This window comes from Aphis gossypii, chromosome X (assembly GCF_020184175.1).
Source record: "Aphis gossypii isolate Hap1 chromosome X, ASM2018417v2, whole genome shotgun sequence".
Classification (NCBI taxonomy): Eukaryota; Metazoa; Arthropoda; class Insecta; order Hemiptera; family Aphididae; genus Aphis; species Aphis gossypii.
Genome location: NC_065533.1, coordinates 31,857,317 through 31,870,816, shown reverse-complemented (window position 1 = coordinate 31,870,816; position 13,500 = coordinate 31,857,317). Strand labels below are relative to the sequence as shown.

General features: G+C 32.7%; 1 protein-coding gene and 1 pseudogene across 1 annotated transcript; both read right to left on the bottom strand.

Annotated features, from left to right (window-relative positions):
- Positions 1-4,502: 4,502 nt before the first annotated feature.
- Positions 4,503-6,063, bottom strand: LOC114130166 (uncharacterized; annotated as a pseudogene).
- Positions 6,064-6,630: 567 nt separating this feature from the next.
- On the bottom strand, positions 6,631-7,143 carry LOC114130164 (uncharacterized). The gene has a single exon (XM_027995070.2). The coding sequence runs from the start codon at positions 7,111-7,113 to the stop codon at positions 6,631-6,633; it is 483 nt and encodes a 160-aa protein (XP_027850871.1). The 5' UTR covers positions 7,114-7,143.
- Positions 7,144-13,500: the final 6,357 nt, after the last annotated feature.

The following is a 13,500-nucleotide window of genomic DNA, read 5'->3' as shown; positions in this document are numbered from 1 at the left end:
ATCATTGACACACGACGCCGTTGGACCGCAGAATGTCGGCCCGGTCGCCCCTACACGACACCTCCGGGGAAGCCAGCTTTTACACCGACCGCCCCAAACCGTGGGTAGACGTGAACCGCTAAGACCCGAAGGTTTCCGCATCTGGTCGACCCAAGTTCGTGTGCTGACTGGGTTTTAACGTCACTACAACACCGGATTTTTTACGAGAAGAGTATCATTAGACTCTTTTCCGGTCAGGGAGCAATATCCTTGCGTGACGGGCGCGGGGGCCCTACCGAGATGGGGAACAACGAATTTGAAAGAAGTTAGTGAGAGACAGAAAAAAGGCAGTTTAAAAAGGAGAACAACGTGGAAAGTTACGAATCATTTGACCCGAGCCTATATTTTATACGATTTTAAAACCATACATTGCAGATTTAACACTTACATTCAGCGAATGTCAATCCGAAATCCTCGTTCGCATTGCTTTGCGTTTCAGGAGAAACCTTTTTTTCTATGTCATTTTGGGCGAGATCTACGATAATGTTTGCTCGTTTATTCATTTTTATTTATTCGAACAGAAAGAACAAAGATGAAAGAACTGCCAGGTACAACTCGGTTGGATAGTGGCAAAAATATTTGCCAAGTACGTTCTCGTATGATAAATAACGAAAGTTAGAGGTTCGAAGGCGATCAGATACCGTCCTAGTTCTAACTGTTGAAAAATCATTTACACCAGGTCTCGTTTATATACATAATTACATAGTTAAAAATGTATAATTATAAATTAAAATTGCATAGTTTATATACATAATTCAAAAATTGAAAAATATTTTCATGTTAGGGTATTGTAGGTTGATTAAAAATATGCTTTAAATCTGTTGGCATACGCTCATTGTTGTCTTCAGAATTTTCCGAGGCTTTTTTTACACCAATTCATTATGTAATGACCACAAATTATCAGCCTGTTTGGTATCATCATCACGAGAGTCCTTATTAGAACCACTAGAATTAGTTTTTAAATCTAAAATTTTAAGGCGAATTTTACGGATTGCTTTGGGAACTGCAACTCGATTATTTGAATGTAATATATTAAATCTAGGGTCTAATGATGTGGCAATTGAAAGAATTTTGATTTCCTCCATCCTACCAAACCATTGCTGTAAATTGTCTAACATGGCAGACTTTAATTGTACAACTGTAGGATTATTAACAACAATTTTTTCACAGTTTTCAATAAGGCAATAAATCAAAACAATAATATTTTGCTACCAGTTATATAGTTTTTCCCACATAACTCTTTAGTTACCGCTTCAAAAGGCTTAAGTATTAAACTAATTTCTTTATTAATATCTATTTCATCTGCAAATAACATAGAGGGTCCTCGACGAATCGTTATTAATATTAACGCAATATGGTTAGAACATAATAAAAACCGAAAGATCATATTATAATATATATCAGTTCCACCTGGTAGATCTCCATATGGTGCTCCAACATCCTTATTTTAACATCACAAAATACCAGATCCATTTTGCAAACAAGTAGCGCCAAAAATGTATCCAGTAAAATACAGGACAATCAATGTAAACATAAAGAAATGAATAGGTATGAAAATGAAACCTTTGTATCTTGATTGGCGTTCATTAGGAAATATAACCTTTAAAAATTATATTATTAAATAAAAAATACTTGAGTTACTACATTGTAAATTACTCACATTAATAAGAGGACCATGTTTCTAATAAAAAAACAAACATTTTATACTTACATTTCCATGTCAATGTCAGATAAATTTATTGGATTTTCAAATTTATCGATTTTTTTGACGAGGAATTAGTAAATAACAGTGTAACATTGCAAACTTACGTTACTCGATACCCCTGTCTGTCTTTTATCAAAGTTGCCCTGATCAAGCGGGACCTTCCATGTTGTCTCGTCCCGCACCGCCTCTTTGAGATTGTTGTCTATCTCTGCATTGCCTGCTGTACCCGCAAAGAGTGTTGAGGCCATACTGCCCGAGAACCCTGTCTCTAGAACATGTGATAAGTAGTCTTCCCACTCTCCGCCTTCTGCATGACTTGCATCATATCGCGGTACGGCGTCTTTAACTCGGTACACACGGGAGAGTCAGTTGACGTAATGCCTTCGACAGTTTTCATCCGTCGGCTCCGCGTTGGCTTGCCGTCTATAGTGATTACTGTTGTGCTACCGTTACCGCTCCTACCCTTCATCCACTTAACGTTTTTTACCCACTGCCCCACGGACTGTAAATTTTTCGGTTTGTGCCACTGTTCGGCCATAAGCTCCCTTGTTGCTAGGTAGAGTTCGTCCATGTAATCATCTTCTTCCAGCGGGTCTCCGAGGGCATTTCTCTCGCACAACCACTCCTCCACCTCTTGTCTCATATCCTCTATGTTCTTATAGGGTACGTACCCGTACTGCAACTTCCAGTAACACATCTGGCGCCAGTGAGGGTGAATGAAAGGACCCCCCCCATCTTCATGAGCCCCGTCATGATTTTTAGCATCGCCATTACTCCACGTTAGCACGCCTTCGGCTTCCTACTCCTTAGTGATTTGTACGTGTGGGTGGTAGTATTACACACTGGCCTCGGCTGAAGTCGAGCCAGTATATGGAGCCCATCCTCGAGCAACCCCGACGGTAAGTTACAGCACTCACCCCTGTGATCTTTCCCAATTCGGAACCTCTTGAGCTGTCATACCATCGGCGTACCCGGCGACTCCCATCCTGATGACGAACACCCACACATCAGATCTTTACCCATTTTTCTCTCGACCTCCAACAGTTTTGTTTTGAAGTGAAGTTCGTACTTTGCAGGCGTCCACCCCGATTCGGGGTGTACTGTCGTGGGGGGTCCCCATTCCGGTACCCGGTACCTGCACGCGGTACATCTACATTCTACTTGGCCACATCCCCTTACCTTGCGCCCGCTAATGGTCGCACTGGAAGTTTCTCCGTCAGTGCGCGCGTCGCTCCAAGCGCTAATTCGCCCTGGGCAGAAGCCGAGGCGTCCTGTACGTCCAATTCCCCCCTGCCACCTTTTAGAGAATCTAAGTTGGACTCCGGGCCATCGTCGTCCTTGTTCCACTTCTCTCGATACACGGCCCTCGGGTTTCTTATCTATATTATATATATTATATAATGCCGATTTTTGCGGCGCCAACAATTAGGTTAATTAACTTACCTAATTATTTCGCTATTATAGAGACCTCGAATTGATGTGGTTGTGATTGTCCGATCAATAGCTCTTTCACCTAGAGCGTTCCTCAGGAATAGCACATTTAAGTCAATTTCATTCGGCTCATGATTGTGTGGAACTACAATCAACATTTGGTTGTCCATCTTGTTTCTACCCATAGATGCTGAACCATGACATATAAGACGATTGGGATTTTTTGTCGCTCACAAACGAAAGTTATTCTATTAACGAGTAACTTTTTTTTATAATATTTATATCCAAAATTATCAACATCAAATTTTGAGTTGAGCCGAATGCCAGGGATTGTCCTATATGTTCTTGCTTCTTGTTGTTGTTCTTCTTGTAGTTGATCTTCTTCTTCTCCTTCTTCTTGTGGCTGATCTTCTTTTCCTTCTTTTTGTTCTTCTGCCTGTGGTTGATATTCTTGTTGTTGTTCTTGAATCTGAATGGCAGGACGTTGGGCGTAGGTGTGGTCTTATAGGAAGAGGTTGAGATTTGAAACATCAACTTCTTCGTGATTGGCTGGAATGACGTAGTCGTGATCTCTCAATGCCATTTTAACTATGCTAAACAAAACTTAAAAAAATATTAAACAAACAAAAGAAATATATGTATAAATATAAAGTCGGTTGGTCTTAAGAAAAACCTTTTATATATTATATATATACTTATAGGCAAGTCGCAGAGATTGGTCTTGAGAAACACCGTTTATTTCTTTTACTTACAGTAAAATCGCAGAGATTAGTCTTAAAAAAAACCGTTTTTTTTCTCGTAGATAAGTGGCAGGTAAATGGTAGACATATCAGGCTATATAATAAATTTAAAAAATTGTATTAGTATCACAGTCATTCATAGATATGATAAAATATTTAATTAACATAATTATTTGTTTGTTACATTTACATAATATTAACAACTGTTAAAATAATTCATTAATAATTATTCACTTTACATAAACTGAAGCTATTTCAGTTAGAACACATAGGTACATAATTCAGGTAATAAAAATAGAGATGAATTATTAACCTTATTCTCAGTGTCTTCCACAGTTAATAATTTATGAATTATTAATAAGAAAAAGTTTTAAGTTATTTGATATGCTTTATAAATATTTGACTTTACAACATTGCACATTCTTCCAGCCATAACTGCCATGCAATTTTCAGACATATTTAATTTTCCTAAACAGAATAACTATAGTTATTAAAATATTCATCAAAATATGTGTAACTGTTTAATAAAAAAGACAAAGTTATGGTTAATTCAAATTTATAGTACTGAAAATGCGTTCAACCGCTGCTGTACTATGTGGCAATGACAAAATAAATAGAACTACTTTTAACAATGATGGAAAACTTTTTTCTTCATTTCCATTCTTAATTTGCGATACTTGTAACGAAAACTCTTCAATTGGTAAATTTATATTTATACTTGACAAATTTCTTAAATATCTCCATTCCTGATCTAAATCATTCAAATAAATGTCTTTTAATTGTTCTTTAAAAAAAGGTACAATTGCAGTAATTCTAATAATACTTGATATATTTTTAGGATCTATAAAATTCATATACTTTAAACATTGTACGTGGTCATTTGCAAAAGGTTGCAAAAGGCCTACTCCACTAATTTTCTTAATTATACTAACTCTTTTAATTTACTCACCAACACTTATTTTATTAAAGTCATTGGACACGCACAAAACACATTCAAAATTATCATCACAATCTGACGTTTGTCCTACATTTAACAAACATTGTAATACAATCCATCTGTTACATGTATCGCATTGCACCCAATCGATATTTTCTTTTTTTATCTCTGTGTTTTTTGTCCGTACGCCCACAATACAAACAAATATCTCTCATGAAATCAGATTTTTCCAACAAAAGATCTTTTAACTCCTCTCTATATACCATTGGACTGAAATCTTTATTGAATTGTTTTCAATCTTATTTTTCATCATATGCTCTGCATAGTACAACACATAAACTCCACAATTATAACTATCGGTTTGTTTAGGATAGTCAGGAAATATTTGAAAATTCATTTCTGGCCACACATTACCTACCTCTCCATACACATGATTTTTTTTTAGTTCACTTAGTATAGTCACAAAATTATGTCTACATTTATTATATTCCGTAGTTTGGTATGGGTCAAAATAATAGAATTTATGATTTCCAAAGTCCACAAATATGATAACCCAGTGATTTCCATTTACATGTAATGGCATTACGAGCAAACTCTTTTTTGGAACAACTATAGTTTCCAAATTTGAATTTTTTTTTGAAGGATCATTATTTAAATGACCCGATACATCACAACTCAATATTTTTATTTTATTTTTAAACTAGCAATATGTCTCTCTCATAACACCCAATGCTATATCAATAACAAAATTACTCAACCACATATTATTTATATTTTCAGGTGTATACATTGATAGTGTGTCAAAGTCACTGAAGAATAACTCATGGCACTGAGTTATGTCTTTAACACAATTATAAATGCCAACAACATAATCCAATGGTCTTCCATTTTTCACGTAACAAATCGTTTATTTCATTTGAAATAACATTTTTTTCCATTGAGTTATCAACTATGTGCTTAAATTCTTCATCGAGTAAGCTAATAGTTCCTTCCACAAAATTACACTTTTTGTAACACATTACCTTTTTCATTTTATTTCTGTTGTTGAACGACCTTACATTTAAGGGATAAACATTCGTTGAGTCCTTAGGGAATGCTCTTAGATCTGCTTCTGGTGTGTTACACATAGATATAGATTTAATTCTCTTTTCTTGGGTAAACAGATCTCCAGTAAATGAAACATTTAATTTACGCTTAGGGGTGGTTAACATTTCCTTAGTGACATTAATTTATTCTCTTTCGTAACATCCATTATTCTCGATTGGTAAAGAAGTGTCAAAACTATGTCTATCAATTTCAATTTCATTTTCTTTTATCAAATCTTTGTCCATATTATCAACTGTTACCGATTCATAATCATTTTCTTTTTGTCTATAACCATTAGTATCCCACACATTTTTTGAGTTCTTTGGTAATTCATATAAATCTGCTTTTGGTGTATTACTTGTTTCTATTGTTTTAGACCTCTTTCCAGAAGAAACAATTTCTCAGCTCAGACAATAACTGATTTCCGTTTAGGGGTAGTAATCATTTTCTCTTTGATGTTAATTGCTTTAATAGAAACGGTATTCTTATTATAATCAATTTCTTCCGTTGTATTACAGCAATCATCTTCAATTTGAATAGGTACACAAAGCAAACCAGGGTTATACTTAATACAACTAAGTTCATTGATTCCAAGAACATTTTCATTTAAACCAATGTCCAAATCATCTGCAATGTTATTGGATGTATAATTATTATCTTTTTTAGGAGAATTGTCTGTAAACAATTTTCTCTTACGGCACCACCGCACCCTCATTTAGTTCATTTTCTTGGCCTATCATAAAAATTTCTATTTGAGATAATTCTTTAGGACTATCGGCAATTTCATTTTCTAGAAAACTCTTTTGACAGCGCTGAAATATGTTGTGTCGATTTTCACGAGTACACTTAATTTTTAATAATTTACATGCTGAATTTACAACCTCTGTCTTATAAGAACAAAAATCATTTTTTACATGATCATTGTCTTTAAGCATTTTAAGAAAGTCTAACTTATTGTCTGACTTACCATCTAATAACTTTCTGAGAGATGAATTGGTGTTTTTCAATGCATTTACTAAATTCTTTTTAGCTTTTTTACAATTACCTCTCTTGAACATCACATGACAAATATCACTTATCGCTTCATGAGATACACCTATGCTGCCAAATTCCAATGTTGGATATTTTTGTTGAATGAAAAGGGCTACTTTTTCCACTTTGTCTACCACACTCATTTTGAAATTAAATTAATAATACTATTATAGTAGGAGCCTTCCTCAACTACTATCAATAATAAATCAAAACCTTAAATTATAACTACAATACTATACTATTATAGTAGGAGCCTTCCTCGACTACTATCAATAGTAAACCAAAACTTTATAACTACAATACTATTACAGTAGGAGCCTTCCTCGACTACTATCAATAATAAATCAAAATCTTAAATTATAACTACAATACTATACTATTATAGTAGGAGCCTTCCTCGACTCCTATAAATAGTAAAAGAATTGTGAAAGTCTACACTTAATAATAATAATAATAATAGTAACCTTATAAAATTATTGTATTTATGCACAATTGAATTTATAATGTAGAGTCTGTTCACAATAATCAAATGTTTATCTTCATAAAATTATATTTTTTGTTGATGAATATTGGTAAAAACTGAAAACATATAGTTGTTATAGTATAATATTCTGTAAAATTAATTTAATTGTATTCTCCTATGTTGTGGATTAAATTGTGACTTGTAGGTAATAAGTATTAATTGCGTATCAATTATAAAATCACTTATGAGTTATGAACTAAATATGTTTCAAATATTATATTTTGTTTTTTAATTTGTTATAGATATTTGTTAATTATTAAAGTAGTATTATAGAACATTTAAATAGTAAATGTATCAGAATTATATTAGAATAAATTAATAATTAAATTCATGATTTAAAAAAATTATATGAACTTGTAATTCAATAAATATTATTGTGATATATTATCTAATTACGAATTGTTATTTTGTCTCTTCCTAAAATTGTATTAAGGGGGGTGCCTATATGATTGGTTTTAATAATGAGTAGTTAGGATGTTGATATCCTAAAAAACACACAAAAATTCCCTAAAACCTTAAAAAATCTAATTGAATAAGTGAATAAAAACCATTTAAAAATAATAATTTTTATTAGAGATATGAGTGTGATGATGGGTGTAATAGTAATTTAAAATATGATTTACATTTTAAGCATTATTTAAAATTATTAAAAATAAATTTAAAAAATAAAAGCGTATGTGATTGGAGTAGGTATGTCTGAAAGAGCGCTTGCTTTATCAATGTATAACACCAAAAACCACATAATAATCAAATTATTCGAACGAAGCGAAAAAAATTTTTTTTTGATTTAATTTTAATTATATTATTGACACCTAAGATCTAGAAGACATATAGTATATACCCATGAATATTTTTAGCAATACACCACTGATTGTAGAGAATCAAAAGAAAAAAATGCATGTCATCAACATCCTAACTAATAATGAGTGATTTTTTTTCAAAATTAAAATAATATAATTCATTAATAATATAAAGTAAAAATAACAATAAATTTATGTAGTCACTTACCTTCACAAAAAGCAAGTTCAATTTAATAAAATACTAAATAGTTTATAAAAAATATTCTATCCGTGACTTTATGTCTTAAAGTTACAGATAGGTAGATACGTCCGTTCTCGTTAAAGACTCGATATCGTGTCAACGATTCCTAATGTTTATATAGCTAGAATCAGTTGAAATAAATGTGATAACTGAGAAATTATGGCTAAATTTAGCATAATTCAATAAATAACATGCTTATCTTTGTACCTATATTAAAATATTACATTGCCGCGTAAAGTTGATTATAAATAGAAAAGGTATTATGAGGTATGCGAAGTAATACTAAGTATTTTTAAAAAAATATCTAAATCCGGTCAATTCGACGGACTCACGAAAGACGTATTATGGGCGGGCTGCCGTCCTTCCGCGAGCTCCTGACAATTTTCCGGGAGGAATCGCCGGTATCCGACTACATACTCGGAATCTCCAGTTCATAACGAAGATTTTCATTCTACTTAGAGCTGCGCGAAGTTATACTAAGTATTTTTAAAAAAATACTAAACAGGACCTTCTTTTTAGCGTATTCCTATAACCGTGGCCGTTATTTCTGGTGTGTTGCGCTATCTATTGGTCAAAAGTAATTTTTGAATATTTAGTGGATTTTTAACGTGGTTGGGAACCCACCCTGCAGGTCCTTATCAAATATTGCTAGCGGAACATTCGTAAGAAAAACTACTGTAGAAAATACAAGATCTAAAACTTATAATTATCACCTTAGGTATTAAGATAGTCTCCCCATTCAAGTTTGTAGACGTGTAAGCAATTTATAATTTATTCACAGAAAAATGTATTTTAGATAAATTAGCTCCATTTAGTAAAGCTTTTTTTGTCAAGTTTAAAAAAGAAAATAAGTTCTCAATGTTTAAACCTAGAAAAGATAAATGTGATATGTGTGCTTCGTATGAAGTTGGCCAAATCTCAAAAAATAAAATTGCTTTACATAGTACTTTAAATTATAGCATGAAATTAAGAAAAAAATAATACAATAATGTATTTATTTTATAGAAAATAGTATATTTTGTTAAACACACCTTTACAATAGTTAACAATTCACTATCCCATTTTAGCTTTTTAAATATTCTATTATTTTTTTCTATTCTTTTCATTAAATTTGAAAATTTATTTGATTCTAATATTATTTTATTATTTGTAGACTGAATGAAAAAAAATAATACAATAATATATTTATTTTATAGGAAATAGCATATTTTGTTAAACACACCTTTGAAATAACGGTTTTTGGTGGTATAGCTGCTGCTACTCTTTTGCTTGTTGAAGGTTGATCGTCTGTTGATATGTCATATTATTAGCATTGTTAACAATATCATCTTCATTTTGAAAAGGAGAAGCAGACTGTAAGAAAAAAAATAATATAATAATATATATTTTATAGAAAATAGCATATTTTGCTAAACATACCTTTGAAATAACTGTTTTTGGTGGTATAGCTGCTGATGCCATATTATTAGCATCGTCAGGAATATCATCTTCATATTAAGAGGAAGAATAAGTAGAAGAAGACTGTAAGAAAAAAAATAATACAATAATGTATTTATTTTATAGAAAATAGTATATTTTGCTGTACACACCCTACTACTTGAAAGATTTTCTGACAGGTATGGCGAACTTGTTTTATATGCCCTGTACACAAACAGGGGGTCGGTCTGTAGAAACAAAATTTAATTTAGAAATATTGCATTTATCAAACCATGATTTTCCAAAAAAAAAAAAAATTAACTTACTATTTTACTTTTAGGAGATTTAGGAAAGTTGTTGGACTTTAATATAAGTAACAATAGTTTAATTTCACTTTTTCTAAGATCAAATTTTATTTTATTATAAGTCCATTGACGAACCACTAGGTGGTAGTTAGGGAAGGTTATATTTGTCCAGTCTACTGGTTTTAATTTATATCCGTATTTACTTTAAAAAAATACCTGGAATAAAATTTACATTATTAGAGTTAATTGAAGTACAATTTTATGGCAGCACTCAGCAATTGCGTGTAAAAAAACGCTTGCAAAGTCAGAGATCAGATCAGCATGCAGTAGCGGATTGGCCCACTGGTATTTTGACTGTGCATAGGTAGCATAATAATTACCTAGTCTTTTAATTGAGGACATGAATGAATGATTGATTTGATGAGAAATAAACTTTACTATTTATAAAATTAAAATTTTATTTTTAAGTAAAAAAAACTTAAATTATTTAAAGGGACGATAAGACCCTATAAAACTTGGATGTATAAATATTTTATTATTAAAATTTATTTTATTGGGGCGATAAAAAAAAAATAATAAACTTTTTTTAAAGTTAAACATTATTTAATGAATATTTGAATTTAAGGAAAAAGTTACTTTAGGGATTTAGGACTAAAAGAATACAAGATTTCTGTAATTCACACAGGTCATAACCAATGTAATTGTTCATAAGACAATGCAAATCCCGACTGAATAAGTCTTCAAAAAACTGATACATTGCAAAACGCCGCTTAAATATTACACCGGGCGGCAAGTTTTTTTGTCAAATTTACAGTGGCGTTTTGACATTATAAATCGTTAAAAAATACTAGACTTCTGTAGTTTACAACCCTTAAAAAGAGTATTATTGTTCATAATTCAATGCAAATCCTGACTGATTTAGTCTTTTATATTATGAGAAACAACGAAACACCGCTTAATTATGTCGAAATGTCTTTATGAGTAGTTATTCTCGCTATACGTCAACATCCGGAACCGGCGTGTGTCTGCTGGTGGCTCGTCTATCGCTCGGTGGAATACTACCGGTGGCGCTAGCTGCGCGCAGTAACTGCTGGCTACGTTCCAGCAGTTCTGTGGCTTGTTGTAGGGGGCTGTTCTCGCTCCTCCTGTGGTCCATGGCGTTGGCTACGAACTACTCGACTGTGTGTGGTGGATCAGATAATACATGATTACATAGTAAAAAAATAACAATAAGATAAAAAATACAAAATATATATATACCAATAAAATGATATATTATAATTTGTTAGTGGTGGTGTTGGGAAAGTGGCGCGCTCTTCATGTCACGTGAAGTTTGCGTGGTGGCTGTTGGTCCGTAAGGAACACGCCTTTGCCTACGCGTGCTTGTAATGTTACCGTTCCCCGCCATTTGGGTGCGAAGCCGGCGAGGAATTTGGCGTGCGCTTTTGACAGGTGGTGTGCTTTGTAGTACTCTGTGTCACTATAGAATTAAGATAATTAATATAAATGAATAAAGAAATTTCGTCATTAGTGAGTAGTCAAATAATGAATTTATTTATATAATATTTGTCCGAACTCCATAGATTCTGGACAAGCTATTATACCTAGTTATTACAAAGAACATTAATTGACATAAATATTGTACTATTTGTACTAAATATAATATTTTAATCGTGTTTTCCTTTTTTCTTTTGGAGTGTGAGCAAATACAAACGTTAACAGTAATAAATAATACTTATACAATATATATTATATAATATAATTCGTTGGAAACCGTGTTGTTAGTACTGATTCTTGTCACAGCTCATCAACTATTGGAATCTGTTGATTATTTTCATCTATTGAAACGGAGTTAGGAAACATTTGTATGTTGTGAAACATGGTAAGCTGTCCAGAGTCCAATCTGACATACACACACCCTCCGGACCCCGGCTTGTGTGACACCTTCGGAAGACCCGCTAGATCGCAGGCCAAACAATTGTCCTCAGACGTAGTACAATCTTTCATGGGATGACCGGTCTTGCCGCACCTCTAGCAAGCTCCTGACCTCTCTAGATCACTGCAGGCCCTGGCGTTATGGCCAAATTGCTGGTACCTGAAGCATCTCTCCGGGAGAACAGTCCTGAGGCGGATCCTACACATAGTCCTTCCAACCGGAATTTTCCTTATTTTAGAAGCAGCGTATCTGGACATTTTGGCCGAGACTATCTGCTGACCGGATCGGGTGAGCCAGATGCGAACATCGTGAATGGCACACCACAGATATTTGGATAATTCAACAAATTCGATTACATTCAAGTGGATTATCTGGAAACAAAGAATCCCAACTTTCATTCAATGTGTCTTCTGTTTCTGCAATACTAATATTTTCAATAACTTATCTAGGTTATTTTTGCTTTTATGTAGTTTTCTAACTTATTGTGTGTATTTTTAAATTATGAAATAACTTTAGTGTTATGAAATTAAGGATTTTTTGTGGTTTAGAAGTTTCGTGGATTTGCTTTATAGATTCTGTTGTGGTTTCGTCCTGGCTTGATTCTTTTTTGTGCATTTATAATTTTACAGTTAAAAATATTTGCAATTTGATGTTTTATTATTTAGAATTGCATTTTGGTCTTTTCCTTGACCATCCCAGTTTTCTATAGCATTCAGCGACTAATCAGAATCGTTTAAATCAGCGATTTTCAAACATTTTTTTCGTGGAGCTCTTGATATGTTAAAAAAAATTCACGGAGTCCCAAGAACTTGAAATACCAATTTTACAACTTAAACCAGTGTTTCCCAAAGGGTGTGCCGTGAAATTTGAAAGGTGTGCCGCGACAACTTGAACTTTTTTTTATATTATTACCTAATAACGATATTATTCGATAAGTAGATAATATTTATCCAAAGTGTGCCGTGACTTATAAAAACTAATAATAATGTGCCGCGATAGGAAAAAGTTTGGGAACCACTGACTTAAACAATCATTGACCAATAAATTGCTTATATACAAACTTTATACAATATTAATGTAACTTGTAAACAATTTAACTGTAAATAATATATGTAGATACTTAATTCAGGGCTCCGCGGAGCAGGGTTTGAGAATCGCTGGTTTATATCACTACATATGGAAGGTTCATATCTAGGAGAAATTATTGATATTTAATCACAGCAATAATTTTCTATCGTCACAGATTAGATTATTAATTTTAATTTTCATAATGAGTATATAGACATTAGATATGTGACATGCTCAATGA

Bases quoted from the DNA above. Each gene is read 5' to 3' on its own strand.
- LOC114130164 (XM_027995070.2), bottom strand. From the start codon at position 7,113: ATGAGTGTGGTAGACAAAGTGGAAAAAGTAGCCCTTTTCATTCAACAA.